Raw genomic sequence first — 22,281 nt, 5'->3', positions numbered from 1 at the left:
GGGAGGGAGGGAGGGAGAGAGAGAGAGAGAGAGAGAGAGAGAGAGAGAATGAATCCCAAGCAGGCTCCACACTGTCAGTACAGAGCCCAATGCGGGGCTTGAACCCACAAACCATGAGTTCGTGACCTGAGCCGAAGTCGGATGCTCAACCAACTGAGACACCCAGGCGCCCCTGCTTTATTCTTACCATAAGAAGAAAAGTATATTATTAACTCCCCAATTATTACTTGTCTCTTGAAACCCTGTATCTCTTCTGGATCCAGCTGTGACTGCCTTGCCAAGGGGGTAAACTAAAAATAAACACACAGACCACGCCCCAGAGACATGCCAATGGCAAACAGGCACAGGAAAAGAGGCCCCACCTCACCTCATCGGGGCAAATGCAAATTAAAACAACAAAAACAACAATGAGAGAGCACCACACACCTGTTTGAATGGCCAAAGTCGAAACTCTGATGGCACCCAGTGCTGGTGAGGGTGTAGAAAAGCTCTCCTTCACTGCAGGTGGGAAAGCCAAAGGTCCAGCCACTTTGCAAGACAGCTTGCTGGTTTCTTTCAAAACCTGAACATATTCTTACCGTATGATCCAGCATTCACACTCCTTGGGATTTGCCCAAAGGAGCTGAAGGCTTAAGTCCACACGAAAATCTGTACATGGATATTTACAGCAGCTTTATTTGCATTGGGTCAATGGAGAAATAAACTGTGGTCCATCCAGACAATGGAATATTACTCAGTGCTAAAAAGAAATGAGCTATCAAGCCATGAAAGGGCAAAGAAGAGCCATAAATGCACTTTACGAAGTAAAAGAAGCCAATCTGAGAAGGCTACTTACTGCACAATTCTGAGTATATGACATTCTGGAAGAGGCAAAACTATGAAGACAGTAAAAAGATCAGTGTTTACCAGAGAGGGGGCAGGGGAGACAGATGAATTAGTGGAGCACAGAGGATTTTTGGGGAGAGAACACGATAGATACCTGCGCGATATCGATGTATGGGATTATGATAGCCATCTGCCATTACACATTTGTCCAAACCCATAGAATGTACAACAGCAAGAAGGAACCCTAAGGCTGTAGGCTTGAACTATAGGCTTCAACTGATTAGGATGCATTAGTGTTGACTTATCCTGGGTAAAATACATACAATGCTTGCGAATGATGTTCATGATGGGGGCAGCTATGCATAGGTCAGGGCAGAAGGCATGTGGGAAATCTCTGCACCTTCCTGTCAATTTTACTGTAAAACCTAAAACTGCTCTAAAAAAAAAAAAAAAAGTTAAAAAAAAAAAACAGCCACACATGAACTTTGGATGCCCCATGTGGCTGCTCACCCAGCCTTCACAGAGCCTACAGATTCCTCGAGATCCACTCTTAATAATAAAATAAGCTTGCAGAACTAGCTAAGTCTGTCTGTCTGTCTGTCTGTCTTTCTTTGTCTCTCTCTTAGTATGGTGAAGAATATATAAAATAAAAAGTACCATTTTAACTATTTTTAACTATGTAATTCAGTGGTATTAAGTACATTTACACTATTGTGTAATCCCTATGGCCATCCATTTCCAGAACTTTGTCATCATCCCAAACTGAAACTCTGTACCCATTAAGCACTAACTCCACGTTTCCCCTCTCCCATCCCCCCGCCCAGGGCGACCACTATTCTGCTTTCTATCTCTATGAATTCGTCTACTCTACCTCATGTAAGTGGGATCGTCTGTCCCTTGTGAATGGCTTCATTCACTTCACCTAGTGTCTTCGAGGTTCACCCATGTTATAGTATATGTCAGAATTTCGTTTTCTGAGGCTGAATAATATTCCATTATATGCGTGTACCACATTTTGCTGACCCCTTCATCTGTGGATGGACATTTTGCCTGTCCCACCTTTTGGCTATTATGAGGAATGCTGCTATGAACATTGGTGCATGTTACAGACTGAATATTTGTGTCTCCCGCCCCAAATTCGTATGATGAAACCTAATCCCTGATGTGATTGGTACTTCAAAGTGGGGCCTTCAAGAGGTGATTAGATCATTAGGAGAATGGGAGCGGTGCCCCTGTAAAAGAGACCTCAGAGAGCTCCCTCACCCCTTCCTCAACCCTTCTGCCATGTGAGGACACAGCGAGAAAGTGGCTGTCTATGAACGAGGAAACAGACCCTCACCAGACACCCAAGCTGCCGGCACCCTAATCTTGGACTGCCTAGCCTCCAGAACTATGAGGAACAAATTTCTGTCATTTATAAGCCACCCAGACTCTAGTACTTTTGCTGTAATCGTCCAAACAGACTAAGATGGTATACAAGTACGAATCCTGCTGTCAATTCTTCTGGGTATACATACCTACAAGTGAGACTGCAGATACGGTCATTCTAGGTTTACTCTTTTGGGGAACTGCCAAACTGTCTTCCAAGCAGCTGCATAACTTTACATTCCTACCAGCAATGCACAAGGGCTCCCATTTCGTCATATCCTCACCAACACGTGCTATTTTCCAGTTTTTAAATGATAGCTATACTAATGCAGTAGAGCGCTTCTTAAACTGATATTACAAATAAACCAAAACAGGAGTTGTCACAACATACATACAATTTAAAATGCTCCAGAGATGAATCCAGTCAGATGCTTGGGAGCTTCTTAACCTAGCCAGACTCTGGCGCGACTGGGTGGCTCAGTCGGTTGGGCATCTGATTTCAGCTCAGGTCATGATCTCGCAGTCTATGAGTTCAAACCCCAGGTCAAGCTCTGCGCTGACAGCTCAGAGCCTGGAGCCTGCTTCAGATTCTGTATCTCCCTCTCTCTGCCCCTCCACCACTGACACTCTGTCTCTGACTCTCTAAAAAGTAAATAAACATTAAAAAAATATTTTTTAAAACATCCTAGTCAGACTTCAGAAGATTTATAAATATATGGATGCATTGATAGACCCATGGATGGATTTCACAGAAGTACAAATATATGCTCTTTCTTTGTTTCTTTTTTTTTTTTTTTTTTAATTTTTTTTTTAATTTTTTTTTTCAACGTTTATTTATTTTTGGGACAGAGAGAGACAGAGCATGAACGGGGGAGGGGCAGAGAGAGAGAGGGAGACACAGAATCGGAAACAGGCTCCAGGCTCTGAGCCATCAGCCCAGAGCCCGACGCGGGGCTCGAACTCACAGACCGCGAGATCATGACCTGGCTGAAGTCGGACGCTTAACCGACTGCGCCACCCAGGCGCCCCTATGCTCTTTCTTTGAAATCATTGGATTCTTAAAGTGGTATATGAGATCTTAAAAATGTAGTAAACCAAAATGTTTATGATACAGGCAAATAGTGGAGAAAAATTATAGTTTTAAAGCTTTATAGACATTCAAGGAAGATCTAATATGAATGATCCAAGATTCTGGTCTAAGAATTTATAAGAAGAGCAAAGTAAACCAAAGTAAACAGAAGTAAAGAAATAGTAGAGATAAGAGCAGAAATCAACAAATTAAAAAACAGACAAAATAAGCAAAGCGCTAGTTATGTTAATAATTAGTTTGAAAATATAAACAAAATTAACAAAAACCTTAATCACACTGATCAAGAAGAAAAGAGAACACAAATCACCAATGGTGGAAATGAAGATGGGGTTATCACCACAGACCCTACAGACATGAAAGGATAATATGAAAATACTTATGAAATCCTTTGAACCAACAAATCTGACAATTTAGATGAACAGGCAGAATTCTTGAAAAATGCAACTTACCACAAACCACAAGAAAAAAAACAAAAACAGAAAACCTAAACAGCCTTACAACTATTTTAAAAACTGCATTTGTTACCCAAAACTTTTCCAAAAAGAAGAGCATCTGGGTAGCTCTGTCCATTAAGCATCTGACTCTTGGTTTTGGCTCAGGTCACGATCTCTCATCCATGAGACTGAGCCCCGCGTGGAGCTCTGTGCTGACAACACAGAGCCTACTTGGGATTCTCTCTCCCCCTCTCTCTCTGCCGCTATCCTGCTCACACTCTCTCACTCTCAAAAAATAAATAAACATGTAAAAAAATAATAAATAGCATCCATTTAAAACAAAACAAGAAAAACTTTCCCAAAAAGAAAATTCCAGGCCCAGGTGATTTTACCGGTGAATTCTATAAAATATTCAAGAAGAAATACCACCAGTTGTTCACAAATGTTTCAGAAAGAGAAGAAGGAATGGATCACTAGCCAGCTTGTTTTAATAGGCCAGTGTGATCCTCAGACCCTAAGTCGAGAAAGACATTGCAAGAAGAGAAAGGCATAGACCAATACCTTTCATGAAGACAAAAAACCCTTAGCAAAATAGTAGTAAGTTTAATCTAAGGCTAAATGAAAAGGATATAATGACCATATAGCATTTAACCCATGAACACAAGGTTGATTTCACATTCAAAAATATCACACAATACATAAAAATAACTCAAAATAGATCCTAGATCTGAATATAAAACCTAGAACTACAAAAGTTCTAGGAAAAAACCATAGGAAATCTTTGCAGTCTTGGGATAGGCAATGGTTACTTAAAACAGAACACAAAAAGCATGAAAAAAAAGAAAAAAAAATTGATGAATCACACCTAATAGAAATTCAAAACTTTTCCTCTTTGAAAGATTAATAAAAAGTCATATACTGGCAGGAAATATCCACAACACATATATAAAATAATAAACTTGTTTCAGGGCACCTGGGTGGCTCAGTCAGTTAAGCAACCAACTCTTGATTTCAGCTCAGGTCATGATCTCATGGTTCATGGGATTGAGCCCTGCATCGGGCTCTGCGCTGACAGTGCAAAGCCTGCTTGGGATTCTCTGTCTCCGCCCCTCCTCTGTTCACTCACTCTCTCAAAATAAATAAACATAATAAAATAAAATAAAACAAAACAAAATAATGAACATACTACTTCAGAATGTATAGACTCTTACAACTAAATAGGAACAAAATTACAATTTTTATTTATTTATTTATTTATTTATTTATTTATTTATTTATTTATTTATGAGAGAGCACGTGTGCGTGAGCGTGAACAGAGGAGGGGGCAGAGAGAGACTCTCAAGCAGGCTCTACACTAAGCGCAGAGCCCCATGCGGGGCTTGATCCCATGACCCTGGGATCATGACCTGAGCCAAAATCAAGAGTTGGACCCTCAACCAACTGAGCCACTCACACACCCCAATACAATTTTCAAAATAAGAAAAGGAGGGGCACCTGACTGGCTCAGTCATTAGAGCATTGAGACTCTTGGTCTTGGGGTCATGAGTTTAGGTCCCACATTGGGGTTAGTTTACTTAAAAAAAATAAAAGGGTATTTAAAAAATAAAACAGGAAAAGGATACTTCCCAAAAGAAGTTATATGAATGGGGGCGCCTCGGTTGAGCGTCCGACTTTGGCTCAAGTCATGATCTCATGGTTCGTGAGCTCAAGCCCTGTGTCAGGCTCTGTGCTGACAGCTCAGAACCTGGAGGCTGCTTCAGATTCTGTCTCCTTCTCTCTCTGCCCCTCCCCTGCACATGCGTGCACGCTCTCTCTCAAAATAAGTACACTTAAAAAAATAAAAAATGAGTTATGAAAAGAAACAGAGAAAACAGATAAATCATACGCTGCCTCACTTTGACTCTGAAGACACAAACTATCTCTTACAGAACTCGACACAGCAAAAAGATGTGAGGGGCGCCTGGATGGCTCAGTAGGTTAAGCATCCGACTTCAGCTCAGGTCATGATCTTGTGGTTCATGGGTTCAAGTCCCGCGTCGGGCTCTGTGCTGACAACTCAGAGCCTGGAGCCTGCTTCGGATTCTGTGTCTCCCTCTCTCTCTCTGCCCCTCCCCCACTCACACTCTATCTCCCTCCCAAAAATAAATGAACATTACAAAAAAATTTTTTTAAATATGCCAGCAACATACCATTCCTGACAACCAAAACCAAACGTCTCCAACAAGCCAGCACTTATAATACACATCCATCAGTGAGGACTTCAGTCTCAAGTCGCTGCCACCCAAAACCCCCAAGGAAACCAAATCCACCTCGCCTCATGACTGAAATGAGAAGCAGCACAGTATATTTTATAGGCATCGATCCAAGGAACTACTCAACACATAAGTACGAGAAAGCACAGTAAAGGTAGGGGAACCACTTGCCTGAAAGTATAGTTTCCGGGAACAAGGTTAGACAGACTAAGATGGGGGACTTGGCGGGGGTCTCCTCTCTGAAGGGGCCATTAATTCCCTCCCAGCGATAACTCACTATTCTCATGTCGTCTGTACTTTCTAGAAGGATTTAAAAGTGAAACCTAGAATGAAATCCAAGAACCGTACAATTTTGTAATTTACAGTCCTCATGCTTCAATTTGTTTTTGTATGAAATCGCATAATTACACAGATATCAATGGCCACGTATTATGTGCTACCAGGGGGATTTCTTCTTCTCCCTGGACTATCATCACTGTTGTTCTCCCGAATTTCCACCAGATTTGAGAGGGCTGTTTGCGCTCGGTTGTGAATCTTAAAAAAACACACTGACAGGTGCTTTGCTTTTTAAAACAACAACAACAACAACAACAACAACAACAACAACAACAGGAGTCAAACAGATGCAGCACACTGAAATGCTTTTTCTACTCACCCCACCCTAGAACATGATACCCTTCTGAGGATCTGACAGAGGTATCTGAACTGACAGATTCATAAAGAACTAAGAGACACTTATAAGTATTTTATGCGACACCTTTTACAACCCTGATCATTGAGGTGTAAATCCAAAGAAAGGAAGTACCTTATAAGAAAACTGCCCATTTCTGCTTCGAAAGAGAACAAAACGGGCCACACAGAATCACAGACATTTAGACCCGGAAGGGAGTCAGCTGCATTTAATTCAGTTAAAGAAAGAACTAGTTGGTGCGACACACAAATAATCCCAAACAGTTTCCTGTATCTGAGTCGTCCTGAATTAGAGAAATCAAAATGCAGTACATGTCCTCATGTAAATAGTTTCATCTGAAATATGCTTTTTTTTCAGGTTGTGAAGAGGGAAATGTGGATAGTGATATCTGAATAGACACAAATGATCACGTCAGTGGGAATTCTGCATATTTGCAAAATGGAACAGCATTAGCGGCTGACAAGTACTCTCCTTCCAACAACCAAGGATCTATTCTTTACAGGATCTGGTATTAGCTTTGTGATTAACTGCACACATATGCAAATACCGGTCACGCTGAGACTGATCATACTTTGTCATACACTGTCCCATATCTCGATCTATCTATACGAACGTACTGTCAAACGTAGGGGATGTTTTCCATCCACTGTCATTTGCACGAATGCCTGTAGTCACACAGGGGCCCCTTCCACGTGTAAGAGAAGGAACGGACTCTGACTGGATTAACACAACACAACCCACCCTGGACGAAGGCAACCCCTCTTGTGTGCATTAAAGTGATTTTCCTGTTGCTCATCTCATTCACTACGTCAAAAGGAGATGTGCTAACAATGGCTTTAATTCCAAATCCAATGGCTGGGCCCCGAAGAAGTTTCCACAGACAAGTGAGACACACATGAGACAAAGGCCGTGACGAGGCACCTGAAGGGCTGGGAGCTACATGCCCCGTGAGGAAGACGCTCACGCATCCACACTGGTGTGCGAGGTCTCCCGGCCTCCACAAGGAGCACCGATAAACCTTGCGGCCCACGGGGCGGAGAGACCCTGACTTGTCCCAGATACCCATGGCTGCCGTCGATGAAAGCTGACGTCAAAGGCAGGGTGAGCGCTTGCATCTGGGGAGAAACCACTGCCGTGGGGGGTAGGTTGACTCTTCTGGCTGTATGACAGAGAAAGGGACACCGGCTGAGCCTGCTATGTATGTGTATATCATAACCCCAGTATAGCATCTGCTTTTTAAAAGTTGGTTATAGGGGCACCAGGGTGGCTCCGTCGGTTAAGCGTCCGACTTCAGCTCAGGTCATGATCTCAGAGTTCGTGAGTTGGAGCCCCGTGTCGGGCTGTGTGCTGACAGCTCGGAGCCTGGAGCCTGCTTCCGATTCTGTCTCCCTCTCTCTCTCTCTCCCTCTATCTCGCTCTATCTGCTCCTCCCCCACTCACACTGTCTCTCTCTCAAAAGTCAATAAACATTAAAAAAAAATGTTTTTTTTTAAAAGTTGGTTATAAAATGTCCTGTCAAGAAGGTGTCTATCTATCCCACAGGCCTCAGCTGTGGAGAGTACTTCCTCAAGTTTTGCAACCTTCCGGTCAATTTAGGAGCTTGTCTGCAGGTTTACATTTTTGCAGGCTGAGTCCCGGCTCAGGGGACATGGTGAGAACCAGGTAATAATAACCTGGGTAATAACAACCCCGGGCTTCATCGCGGAACGTGGACAGTAGGTGCCGAAAGGGAGCAACGGAGTACGGTTCCAGCTCCTCCGACAGAAGGGAGTTTTGAGCCCCTGGGGGAATGGCCGGGAGGCAGAGCGGGCACACAGGTGGCCCACCCGGACGAGGGTACGCCTGTCTCTAATTCCCACAGATGCACTGACCCGGGGGCTGGTGGCAGCCCGAAAGCCCACTGAGCCCCTCGGGGGCTCAGCCGACTCTATCTGAAAAAGCCTTCCGCGGCAGGTAAGGCGGAGTCATGAGGAAGGGGGTGGAGGGGTGACCGGAGCAAATGCCGGACAGAGAAACCTGAGGGCAGCCTTAAATAGCAGAGTTGAGCAAGTACTGAGAATCACACAGAATGGAGAAAGGAAACCAAAAAACACACCACATCGTTGTCGCTTATTTTCTCTATAGTAGAGCCAAATGTAAAAATAAAAACTCCATTACCATTTTATTCGGGCACCAAAAACAGAGATACACCTGTACGACACGAGGCCATTCTCCTACAGGGGCCTACCTGGCCGAACAGTGACACAGACATATCCTTCTCCAAAGGCATTTTCACCGGAAACCGCTACTTTGAACGCGTCAAGTCCTGCTGACAACTGTAACAGAAATAAAAGCTACACAGGTAAACGCTCAAAAGCCATAATGGGACCGTTGCCTCAAAAGTCCTAAGATACCGGAGCGCATGGGTGGCTCAGTCGGTTAAACGTCCGGCTCTTGACTTCGGCCCAAGTCATGATCATGGTTCGTGAGTTCAAGCCCCACGGTGGGCCCCGTGCTGACAGCTCAGAGCCTGCATGAGATTCTCTCTCCTTCTCTCTCTGCCCCTCCCCCCATTCGTGTCTTCTCTCTCTCTCTCCGTCAAAATAAATATACTTAAAAAAAAAAAATCCTAAACTATCCGAGAAGCCATTCCTCCTGAAGTGAGCACAGCACAGGGGCTCAGGACACAGCCTCATCAGAGCCCTGCAGACATGGCCACAGGTGTGAAGCCTGTGCCCCGTCACACTGAAGAGGCCATCTGCCCCCCAGAAAGGCCTGCAGCTGAGCTACAGGTGTTCCCGGGCTGTACCGAGGCGTAAGTGAGGGGGGCTGGCCGAGAGGGGCAGTTCTTAAACTCATGTGCAAAGGAATCACGCCTTTTTACTCGCTCTGGTGAGTCGGCCATCAGCAGCCTGGGGGCCACGCTCGGAGGAACCATGCCCAGTGACTCGAGGCCGACGTGAGCTTGCACAGCACCCACGGCCGTGAGGTCTCGCGAACAAGGACGAGATAATCACAGGTGGGAAACCAGATCCTCTAGCAGCTGAGGCAGTTCATTCATCCTTCCGGGCCAGGAAGGGGGCGCGTTTCCTCTCGTGAGGTGCTGACATCTTGGAGCAGTACATGATGGCCAAAGCATCCGTGTGTGGGAATCAAAGCGCTGGCAGTTCTAGAAACGTGGCTGCTCGCGGAGCAGAGATGACCAGAATGCCTCTACCTCTACCAAGAGAGGGAGACTTAGAACACAGGCTTTTTAACCTCAACAGAGATTCTGACATTTCACCATCTGCCCATCTACATGTTTGTGACTTGACTCATTTGTATCCTCCTTCTGATCTCAATCGTAAAACAGACTTCAGGGTTCAGCAGCTCAAGTGTGAACTGAATTCTGTGGCGTGCTGTCATATCCGGCCAGTCTCCAGTTACTTATTTGAGAGACATTAAGCATTTGCATGTGTCTTTCGTTTATTTCATCTCGGTAGTCTACCGGGTGGCTTAGCAAGCTCCATTCATAGCTGTACGTGGTCTCTGAGAGCAAAAAAGGAATACGAGTGAGTAGTCATAAATTCTGAAAAGTTACTATATACAATCTGGGCAGAGGAAAGGAGAGGACGGCCCTAATTCCAGCAGAAGAGATGCCGGACATATCCTGAAACCAGCTTTCAACTAAGAAACAGCAAGTTTCTCTATCTTTCTAATGGAAAATTTCTGTTTTAGTAGGGAAACACACAGCTTACGGAAAATTCATGAAATGTGGAAAGTCGAAAAAAAGAAAAAGGAAAAAAAAAATCTCCCTGATCCCACAGTTAGCATTTGATGACTTTCCTTTCAGGGTGACTACAGATATATAGAAAGATAAATAGATACATAGATAGATAGATTTCAACACAGTATATAAACCACTGTACTTTTTCTCCTTTTAATAAAAGGCAAGGAGATTTCCATTTGTTTCATCCGCCACGGGGGTTTACTGAAGGACGCAGAAACAGATTAAACTCTTCCGTATAAAGATGAAGTTGTCTCCCACAGTGAGATGCTAGTTCAAGTACAAAGTATCTCAGTAACAGGATTAAAGGAAATGCCAAATATTATCATCTCTGTTGAAATTTTGACCCATATGTGATGGGGGCAGGGGACAGATGAAGGGACTAACCTGAATGAGAACATCCAACACCCTACGAACGAATATACCTTAAGAAAGAATGCCTTTGACAGGTCAGAGGGATGGCTCCCATGTTTGCTGAATAGTAGGGCACAGGACAAGCAGAAGAAAGGGCATTTTGAGAAACATTTTTGGAAGAGCTGGTGTGAGGCATCCTGAGTACCTCAGAGCCCCATTGCCCACACCGTAGTAGCTGAAAACAGCTTCGTGCCCCCTCCTGCCCCCTCTCCGCAGGGGGTTACCACAGGTCGGACTCTGGGATGTGGAAACCTCTCCTGCCCTAACACGTCTCTTGCTTTGCCTCTTCAGTAATGCATGGCTTTCCCTCTGGACCAATTAAGGGGCGTGTCCTATATGAGTTTCCCATACTCTTTCTCCATTTTAAACTACTTCAGTATGGTGTTTTTTATTTTTTAACATTTATTCAGTTTTGAGAGAGAAAGAGAGAGAGAGAGAGAGCATAAGCGGCAGGGGGGCAGAGAGAGTGGGAGACACAGAATCAGAAGCAGGCTCTAGGCTCTGAGCTGTCAGCACAGGGCCCGACGCGGGGACTGAACTCATGGACCACAAGATCATGAACCGAGCTGAAGTCAGACGCTTGACTGACTGAGCTACCCAGGCGCCCCTAAACTACTTCAGTTAAGATTCAATGCTTATGACCACCAAAGCCTCGCCACGACTCCCAAACCTTCAGTCGTGACCTCACACAGTGTTGTGAAAATGAATCCCTGCTGTAAAGTACCTGTAAAGACCAGTTAAGAGCAACCCAGCTAAGGGGCCCCTGGGGTCACACAGGAAAGTCAAACTCTCACCTGCGGGAGGCGCCGGCACAACAAAACCTTCAGTTCAACTTCATTTTCTGGTAAAGTTATTAGATTATCTCCAGTGGACACCAGTTGTTTCACTAAAAGTTGGTTAGAAATAGTACATTCCTTTATATATGATAGTGATGTTATATTACTTCCCTGCAACAGATTATTTCTTAGTAGCCACAAGATAAAATAACATATATTTTTCTAATAGTTCCTCCTGTGATTTATCGAAGACACTTTTTTCCTCTGGCTAGGAACTGAGCCATGACTCACATTCTGTTGTAGAACAGACTTCGTAAATTTTAAGCCATCTATGTGAGTTGACAAGGTGAAGAAAATAATGATTTGGATTGGGTGAGCACAGTGTTGGATAACAAGGTTGTACGGAACAGGTCGGGTACTGTGTGTAGAATCTATTTTCCTTCCTACCATCAAGCTCCTCTTACCTCCCTGGTATGTGCTGTTTTTATTAAAAAATGGAGTGTAATCATGAGTGTTTCTGTATCATTAGTCACACACCGCTCAGTTCTTCTGATAGCAGCCTCATGAATTGTCGCTAATGGCCTTGCTCTTGGAACCTTTCTAAGAGTAAACCCGGTCAACCTCCATATGAAAGAGCTATTTTAACTCAGGCAGCAGGAACATTCACTCTCATCAAAAGCGCTTACCCACTTGATGAGCACTCAGAACACTGTTCATTTACCGTCTCCATAACCAGCAGAACACTGATGTATTCAATTGGTGAGACGCCACTGGGTGTTAGTCTCGCTTGTAAAATACAACCGAGAGATGTCAGAAGGTCACAGGGAGTAAAGCGAAGATTTTTTTTTTTTTTTTAAAGCTGAGTGCTCTTTAGAGATCTTAGGTACGTGGAGGCGTTGGATGGGTGGCTCACTAAATCTGCTTCTCTTCTGTCTGTCAGTACCCAGTCCTTCCAGTACCTTCCTACACCAGCTGCAGGCACCTCCCAAGCTTCTCTGCAGATCTCTACTTACCCATCATTTCTACTGATTCTTTGCCCTGAAAGTCAAGCAACTGTGGACCCAGAGGGGACACTGGTCTAAACCTATCATGTTACAGATGCGGGAACTGAGCCCTAGAAAGGCAAAGTAATTACACTGCTCCAGGTTGTACAAATAATTAGTAAAAATAGAGCCACCAAAACTTAATTATTTTAAATGTATTTATTTCAACAAACACACAAAGCAGATCACACTGTACCAGGCACGGTCCCAGGGGCTTTAAAATGATCAATTCGTCTAACCTTCCAGCAGTTCCATGCAATAGTGCTATTAGAACCCACAGATCCGGGGCGCCTGGGTGGCTCAGTCAGTTAAGCACCCGACTTCAGCTCAGGTCACGATCTCACATTTCGTGAGTTTGAGCCTGTGTAGGGCTCTGTGCTGATAGCTCAGAGCCTGCAGCCTGCTTCAGATTCTGTGTCTCCCTCTCTCTCTGCCCCTCCCCTGCTTGTGCTCTGTCTCTCTCTCTCTCAAAAAAAAATAAACATTAAAAAAGAAAGAAAGAAAGAAAAAAAAAAAAAGAACCCACGGATCCTAATTCCCAGCTAGTGTCCTTTCCAATATACCACACAGCTTCTCTTCTGCCATTACCTTTCTGTCTACTGACGCCGAGGATCAAAGTAAGTGAACAGGCAGAGAGGGTCACCCCAGGGTACAGTGCCCACTGAATGGCCTAGGAAACAAGGTCTCTAACACCTTCCTTATTAGGGAATCTCATGGGAGCTTTTCAGCACTCGCCCTGATCCCTGCGGCCTCTGGCTCTTTCATGACCTCTTCCCACTTAGAAGTCTCTCTTTCCTTCCTGCTGTCCATGCCCTTCTCTTGACGTCCTGCTTCTCTGTAGGCTTCTTCTGTTCTTCCAACTCCTAAAGAAGGGAGGTCTCCAAAGCTCCTCACAGGCCTCTCCCTAGCTCACCCACCAGCCGCCCTGGAAGGTCAGATCTGGGCCCTAAGCCTGCAGTAGTCACCTCTATGTGAATGGCTGCTGGTGCCTCGTCTTCAACCGCTCATCAGTCTCAGGGTCCTGCTTCTTTCATCCTGCCAGTCAGCCATTCATCAAATCCCACTGACTCCAGCTGATAGCGCTCGAATCTGGTTTCTTCTCTTCACCCCTGCAATCACTCCCTCCGGTCCTCAGGGATCTTCTTGCCTCCAGTCAACTACTTTCTTGAAACAAATCTGATCATTTCATTTTCCTGCCTAAAGTCATTCAGAGATTCTCTCTACTTACCCAATGAAGCATAAATTCCTTAGCACAGATTACAGATCTTTCAAAATCTTGCCCTGCTCACCACTGTAGACTCACGCCTTGGTTCCCTCTCATTCACGTAAATCAGTTCCCGCCAGAACGGCCTCCTTACAACTCTCCCGAAGTGTCGCCTGAGCCCCCCTGAACCTCTGCTCTCTTCCACAGGCAATGAATGAGGTGATGGGCAGGAAATGCTAAGCATGGTTCCCAGCGCTCGGTTAAGTGCTCACTGAACAGTCATCGCTATTATTACACATGTCGCCACCTTGACCCGAACAACGCAGCGACCCCATTTTAGCCGGCTGGCTGTACCCTGGCGCTACCGCCTCTGGAGAGGCTTCCCGGCCCTTCTGAGAGGGCAGGCCGGGTGCCTCCCCTGCTCCCTCAGCTGCCTGTCACAGCACTTACCAGGTGATAGGAAAACCGTCCACCTCCCTGTCTGTCAGTCTCACTTCCTGCACTGTAGATCACAGAGGCAAAAGACAGCGTGTGTTCGTCTTTTCACGCCTGGTGTGTAAGCACCGTTTCTAGGACACACTCAACGATGCGCCTGGGGGGAACGAGTAAACTTGAAAGCTGTCACGACACTCCTACAGCACGTTTTTGTACTTTTCTTCCGGCTGTACTAGGAGCAGTACTGTTACCTGTCCTGGGAGCAGCGGTGGGAGACACAGGTGGCTCAGATGGGGTGGACGCCGGAGACAACGCTAGTGGGAAGGCTTGGGCTGCTATGCTCCACGCTCCATGGGGGGGCCAGAACCGGCCTCTTCTCTGTGGAGGCTGGGCTCAACTCCGGTCTGGCTGGAGGAGGATCACGGGAAGGCATTAGAATCTAGGAGATCAATTACAAAGACAAATTGCTATGAAAGAAAAAACAAAAATGGCTGACCTCGTCAAGCAATACAACGTCACTGACCTTTCTCACAAACTGGATTCAGTGGCATTGGAAAAACCATGTCTGATATCACACAACAGTAGAATTCTACACCATTTCTTTCAAATATGCTCTGATATCTATTAAAAATGAAAGAAAAAAGAAAACTGTGGGTTGGACAATTATTGTAAGTGAACATGCACATCCAAAATCACTCAAGATGAAAAGAGAAAAAACAACAAAAAAACCCTCCACAGCCCCCGAACTATTCAACAAGGCAGTAACTGAAGACAATCAGAACATTCTAAGACCAGGCTTCTAGAGTAAATGATCTCTAGTCATACCATTTATGTGCATAAACTGTAACTTAAAGTTACAGTTAAAGTTAGCCAACCTAAAGTTTTTAAATTAAACATTATGTGCCAGAGGGGAAAGTCTCGTAAAATGATATCAAAATTATCTTCTGAGCTTAAACTGCCAGTGACTATAGGGTCCAGGTAAGTAAAAGTCAGGCTAAGAACACCTCCCCAAGGGGGAGGTGCAGGGAGAAATCCACAGAAAGAAAAGCTGTAAGACCAATATAAACCAGGGAGGGGGCCTCAGGTATTTACTGAAATCACAAACTGGTGTCTATTCTGCAGTTAAGGAAAGTAAGGACAGAGACATTTTGTGACCGGGCACCAGATAAATGACTTCACTGCTGATATTAACTAACTACTAGATACTTTAGTTCATACAGTTCAGATATTACGAGGCAACTGGTAAACCCCTTCAACAACAAATTTCAGGAACCAAGGCTGAAAGAAGATGAAGCGTAAAATTTTAAATATATTGATCAGACCAAGACAAAATCAACTGACCAACATTTAAAAACTAGGTAGTGGGTTACAGGGAAGGAAAAAGTTCTCCCTCCTACTCTCCAACCTTTCTGCCTGATACCTCCACTCCCCATAACAAAAAGGCTGATTAACGGAGGAAAAACAAATTGAAGTCTGTGTGCCAGACGTATGCCCAGGTGCCCAAGAAAGAAAGGAGGTGCAAAGAAGGCAACAAAACAGGAGGTTTAATACATTTTAGGCAAAGAAACAATAGATTTGTGAACTGAAAGGACAAAGGGATTTGAACTTGGGGTAGTTAATGGTGAAGAAGTAATAACAAGGTATGTTTGTACAGGCTTCTCCAGCACGGTCTTCTCTCTCTAAATCCCCGTCTTTGGGGCTAAGGGTGCCCTCTCCCCTCCTGGCACAGGGAGGCTACCTTGCCCATGGCAGACTTCCGGCCTGCTTTCAGGGGACCACAGTGGGGGCGGTGTTCTTCTTGCACGGCACTTTCCCAGGTACCATCAATTCAAAATAATCAATATGCCAAAGTGCCATGTTGGATACTTTGAATCCCTACAGGGTCTAATTTTGAGATGCTCAGCTTGAAGTTTCAGGCATTGAGGTGTGGAAGGGAGTGCTGATATAGGAGGCTGGTCCTCACATCTGTGCTGACAGTAGTACGAAGTTCAGAATCCCTGCGACCAGAGCGCCAGCAGATGGCAGTGGGGCCTCCTACAAAGTCACTACCAAGTTGAAATAAAGAATGAAGTCTACAGACAGTGGTTGGAAACATTAAGGCACCTGTCAAAGGCTTCCCGGTAACCAGGGGCTGGCTGAGGGGGATTACAACTCCTCCCCTCCCTCCTGTCTACACAATCAGCTTTCCCATCATGCTGCCTCTCTGGGCTGTTAGAGCAAGCCGGTTTTTTGCTTTCACTCCCTGGCTCCCTCTCCATGACCTTCACAGAGAACTCCTGGCTAAGTTATTGGTACTCAGGTTCTCTCTGACACACCCCACCCAAAGAAAATGGATCCTCCAGGGAAGCAACGGACACCCCCACGCCCCCATTACAGCCTAGCCTGGACAACGGGATCCTTGAATGGCTCTTGTTTCTTTTTTTCTACCCTTAACTACTTTGAAACAACTTCTTTTAGGTGCATCTGTCTGGTCTTGCCCACTTGAAAACAAAACTGCAGAAAATGTCATTTATCCTCTACGAATTTAATCTTGACTTGTTTCGAATTTCTTGAATTTGTCCTATTCGGTCGCACTACTTGGTGAATAATGCTTCTATATACATTTGTGCACAAGTCTTTGCATGTACAAGTGTTTTGCTTCTCTTGGGTAATTACTTAGCAGTTCAAAGGGGGTTTGGGTCCTAAGGTTTGTAAGGCTCTGTTTATCTTTCTGAGGAACTGCTGGACTGTTTTAGAGTGCCTGTGCCATTTTACGTTCCTACCAGCAATGCCTGAGGGTTCTCATCTCCGTGTGTCCTTACTGACACTTGTTCCCTTTTTGTCTTATTCTAGCCACACTGGGTAAGTGGTATCCCAGTGTGGCTTTCATTTGCAGTTCCCTAAAGATCAATGGTCCTAAATTATTTAAACGAGGAGACCTTTTGACTGAAGATAGAGATGTTGGAGGTGGGGGGCCAGTTATGACAGGTTACCTTGAAAAACACCGAAAACAAAGGTAAGGTTGTTACACAGATTTCAGTCCCCTCCTTCTCCAAGGGTAAGAGTTTCTACTGACTTGGAATCATTCTCTTCCTGGTTCAGAGGAAGAGACACTTAACAAATGGAGATTTCCCTTATAAATGTAAATTTCCCTTACAAAAGGGACTACAGATAAATTCTACTGTTTTTAGAGCTTCTCTCCTTAGTGCTTTCTCTCAAAAATAATCAGTTCAAATAATCCTTATACCAAAGAGACATATTTGGGGTCACATATTCTGATACCCTTCAATCTATTTTGAGTTAATTTATGTAGCTTAAGGTAGGGGTCTCAATTTCGTTTTCACCCAGTACCATTTGTTGACAAGACTATTCTTTTCCCCATGGAAAAAGAATTATTTTCTTGGCGCCTGTATTAAATACAATTGTACTATTTATAATACGTTTTTGGTGAGGGAAGAAATCTTTGGTTTTGCCATTAATTCCAAACTCTGTACTTCGGCAGAGTAAAATTATTTATGTCTTATGCTGCAGAAATAATGTTTATCAACACTAATTCAAGGATTATCTATGACTCAGTTCAGTTCAAAAACACATAATGTGACAGTAGGGCAAAATCTGTATTTCAGTGGAAAATAAAACACTGTCTAAAGGATCTCTTGGTTATCTAATTCTAGTCTTTCTTGTATTTCAGCTATTTGACAACTCTATCAGTTGGAGGTGACTTATAACAATGCAAAATAACTTATTTATAGACAGATGTTCCCCTATAGGAACCAGTCTGGCCTCCAGTTGCACATTGATTTCAATGTTCTTCACGTATGTTCTTCAGATTCTCTTGTAAAACAATACAACATTGATTAATGACTAGGATAAAAGCTAATGCATGTTCATTTTATATCTGTATAATTCATGACTGTACCTTTCTTTCATAATTATCTTTTAACATAACCAACTTCAAAGAACTAATGAGCCATGTTTAATACACACTTCCATCCATAGAAGCTATAAAATCAAAGACTTAGCAACATAAAAGAAAGTAAACTGTGTTAATATTTAGTGATAGAAGAACATGGTTAATCTTTGGTAATTTCAGATTATTTTTCAATTGGAAGCTTTTAACATTTTAAGACAATTACAAGTTTAGAAAAATCTAGAAACCTTGAAAAGTAATAGCAGGCAATGCAATCACTTGCACTAAGCCCCACATCAGCAAAACAAGACTTAATACCTAACCTACCTGCAGTTACAACCCTCCCAGGAATGTAGTCTTAACCCATCAGTCTGGAATGTTCTGGTCAACACCAATAGGTAAGCTGCCTGTCCACCACTGGTAAGTTACCTTAGCGTGTAACAACCCATTCTTTTCCCCCTTCTACCTCCAAAAGACTTCCTTCTTGTACAGCTCCTCAGAGCTCCTTTCTATTGCCGGATAGGGTGCTGCCCGATTCATGAATCGTTCGATAAGGTCAGTTAGATCTCAGAAACTTCCTCAGTTGAATTGTCGTAATTTAGCAGATTTGGCCCAGGAACGGAGGGCTCTGAACTGCACTTCTGAAGGCGTTCAGGGACGACGAGAAACACAGGCGTGGCACCTGTGAACCCCTTTCTGAGTTGTCTTTCTTGCCTTTCCCAAGGGCCCTGCGTAAGTTCCTCCCAGTTCTGGGCTCTGCCCTCCTTGCCCTGAGCTCCTGATCTCACTTGCTTTCCAAAGTTCCCCGTTTGTCTGAAATCACTCACTCCACATGGGGGAACTGCCAGCAGTGTGGACACAATCCCCCAGGTGACTGGAAACCCCGGTCCTCAGCTCTGTCCCCACAGTCCACGTCGGGCGCTGCCGCTGGCAGCTGGAGCCCCCGTTTGTTGGGGTCCTGCTGAGTCAACCCCTTCCCCGGCCCAGACTCCACGCTGGGAAACGTTGGAGGTGCGCACAGGACTTCTCTCGGCCAGGACACGGTAACAGCACTCGGTGACTGCACGTTCGTTATTCGGGGGCACAGGCTTGCTTGTCGTGTCAGATGAAGGCTGGCGGAAAGACAAGGGCTCTCTGCATTCTGAAGAGTTAGGCACGTGACCTCTGGCGCACCTGCTTATTTTGCGTCTAAAGGATGGCAGTCCCGGGAGCTAAAGCCATCTCTACAAACGGCAACATCTTACTAAAACCACCTAGAATCGCAGTGGCTGTTACGAGGAACGTTCCAGTGAGAGAAGATCACTTAAGAAGTGCACTTGGCAGCAAGGATTCCCAAATGAAGCAAACAGGCTGGGATACGTTTTTTAATCGGCAGGCAGAAGCCTCCACAAAGCTTCAAAGTTCCCAAATAGCTTCATTCAAAGATTCACTGTGAAAGCTTATTACAAAATTAAGGAAGTAATTTTTACTGCTTCCCTCTACCCTCCTTTAAATCCTCTTTCTAGTAGTCTTATGTCTGCATTGCCTTTACAGGATTGTAAACAAAAGTCAGCCAAGTTAATGACCGTACAGACACCTTGATTGGCCAAACTGCCAAAGGTGAATACAAAAATTAGGGACATAAAAGGTACCTACAACAAAGACTGTAAGACTGACGGATGTGACCGCCCACAGCTCCCCTCCACCCTCCTTGGTCCGATACCCATTCCGGGGATCCTCTGTCCGGCCTGCCCTTCCACTTGAAGAGACAGTCAACTTCCAAACTAACACCACCAATGTCACAGCATCCTCTCCCGATATCTTCCTCTCCTAGTTCAAAGGCTGATCCAGACATCATAGTTAAAGAATTTCCTAAGTCCAAGGAAGATCCTCAAAAGTTTTTAATACACAGATAACCTCTTGAGGTTAATGGATTAATAAAAAGGCAGAAAACAGGATAGGAGGCCACCATTCATGATCATAGCTGAGGACTCGGAAAAGACTTAGAACCAAGCCTGTAAATGGTCGGCCAACTTGATGGCCTTATAGACACCCCCATATTTACCTCCCAAGGAAGGCCTCTGCTCGGGTCCTTCCCAGTGTTGACAAGACTATGAAGGATTTTCGGGTGAACTGCTATGAGTCCCTTAAAACAGCCAAAGGGAAACTAAAATTAAAATTAATTTTTAAAAAACCTTGCCAAATTTTGGTAAATCCCCCAGCTACACTCTCCACTTTAAACTCCACTCAGGACCTACAGGTGGGATCCTAGAAAAACAAGGACCCGGCTAACGGTAAGATTTGTACCACAGTCAGCTCCCCCAGATCTCTGCCTGTGGTGCCCCAGAGAAAAATCAAAATAAACTATCTTTTGCACTGTCTCTGGGAATGCCTCTTCAGTCCAAGGGGTCATCCAATACTCCCAGAAATATTTGTTTGTCCTGACCAAAAACTTCGTGGAGGAACTAACATTCCTTCCCTGTCCCTCTGAAAATCAAATGTTCTATAAACTTCAGTGAGGGAATTATAGAAAAACAAAAAGGGTAATGAAAAATCAAATATTGGCAGAAAAAGTTTTAGCTGTCTGAGCAGATAAACTTAACTTATTCCAACGGATTTTTCATTGGCCTAAATTTTAAATAACCTTTCCCCCTTCTGATCTTTTACGGTAAATGAGTTTACATTATGATATCTGTCTCGGGACTATTTTTTTTTTAATTTACTTATTTACATACTTACTGATTTATTTATAGGCTCCCTACCCAGTGTGGGGCTTGAACTCACTACCCTGAGATCAGGAGTCATCTGCTCTATTGACTGAGCCAGCAGGTGCCCCATCATGGCTAAAGTTTTAAAACAAACATATGAAGTCTCTGTTTTCATCTGTCTCAGTGTTCATGTAGTGTCATAGATGTGTGTTATTTTCTACCTCTGGATGGCAATATCAAAATTTGTAATAGAGTTCTATTTAATTGGCTTAAACATATAAACACTTATAGAAACTAAATTCTCAAAATGTAATAGGAAATAACCCAAATGCTTTTCAGGTTCATGTGATCTAAGTATTATATGATATAAAAGCTAGTTTATGTTTGCCGGTTGATTGAAAATAGGCATGTCTCCAGAGTTAACAGCATTGCAATTCCTTCTGGGTTTAGTAATCAGCTAAGTCTGTGATGTCTTTGTTACAAACTCTGTCACCTAGAAAAATAACCCAGGATGATGACCGAAGTTGTCTAACATCTAATGAAGTGTTTGTAGTTAATCTAAACATAGTTGTTAACAATAAGTAAATTAAACGGATGTAAGTAAGATAAAAAGGTTTTAGGTACATTTCTGAAACTGTCTCCAAATTTTTTTGTAACCTAAAACCTTAAAGTTTCACTAAGTTAAATTTGACTATACAGATCATTTCCTAATAAGATAAAAACACTGAAACATTATTACATACAGGTTTATGCACTTTTTCTTCCTTTTGTGGAGGATTAAAGCTATTTTAGTCTAGTACTAAACACGTTTTATCCCACACTGAGAAATTTTCCGTGAAAAACCACGTTTCTAGAAATTATAAAGCAAAGATGCTAATGTAAAAGGTAGTTCATTATTGCATATTTCTTAATTTTCATGAAAAATTAAAAGAGGTTAAGGGTTAAAAATCTAATATATGTGATTAAAACTACCGGAAATAATAGGGAAAGGAGTTTTAGGTGTGATCAGGACTAAGATTGGAATGAATTTAATTAATGAGTTTTACTTTCATAACTAAAATTAGTACAAAACTGGAATTCGGTTTTCTCTTTGTTAAAAGGACCAAGTTTTCGTGGACAACTGGCCTGCTCTTGTTAAGAGATTATGGAAGGTTTTTCTTTACCTTTTTCAGTCATCTGCCCAGAAGAAAGAAAGATTTTGTTTCTTGTCAAAGCAATTTCCTGTGGTTCATGATCAGGTCTTTTGTTACCTAAGAAAGCTATATCTTCTCTGTTAAAAGAGCTAAGTTTAGGGGCTCCTGGGTGGGTCAGTGCGTTAAGCGCCAACTTCGGCTCAGGTCGTATCTCACAATTCCGTGGGTCCGAGCCCTGCATCGGGCTCTGTGCTGACAGCTCAAAGCCTGGAGCCTGAAGCCTGCTTTGGATTCT

General features: G+C 43.8%; 1 protein-coding gene across 1 annotated transcript in view; it reads right to left on the bottom strand.

The window, feature by feature from the left end:
- The window catches only part of KIAA0319 (KIAA0319 ortholog), a 121,848-nt gene that overhangs the window by 40,428 nt on the left and 59,139 nt on the right, over positions 1–22,281 (bottom strand). Inside the window, 9 exon segments of the mRNA XM_086705990.1 lie at positions 6,141–6,177; positions 6,180–6,265; positions 7,723–7,819; positions 8,888–8,993; positions 10,079–10,167; positions 11,614–11,640; positions 11,643–11,705; positions 14,529–14,578; positions 14,580–14,716. Of these exon segments, the coding sequence (XP_086562116.1) occupies positions 6,141–6,177; positions 6,180–6,265; positions 7,723–7,819; positions 8,888–8,993; positions 10,079–10,167; positions 11,614–11,640; positions 11,643–11,705; positions 14,529–14,578; positions 14,580–14,716 (692 nt within the window).

This window comes from Puma concolor, chromosome B2 (assembly GCF_028749965.1).
Source record: "Puma concolor isolate L17-30 chromosome B2, mPumCon1.1.hap2, whole genome shotgun sequence".
NCBI lineage: Eukaryota > Metazoa > Chordata > Mammalia > Carnivora > Felidae > Puma > Puma concolor.
The sequence above is the reverse complement of the archived record's forward strand: the minus strand, read 5'-3'. Positions and strand labels throughout refer to the sequence as shown.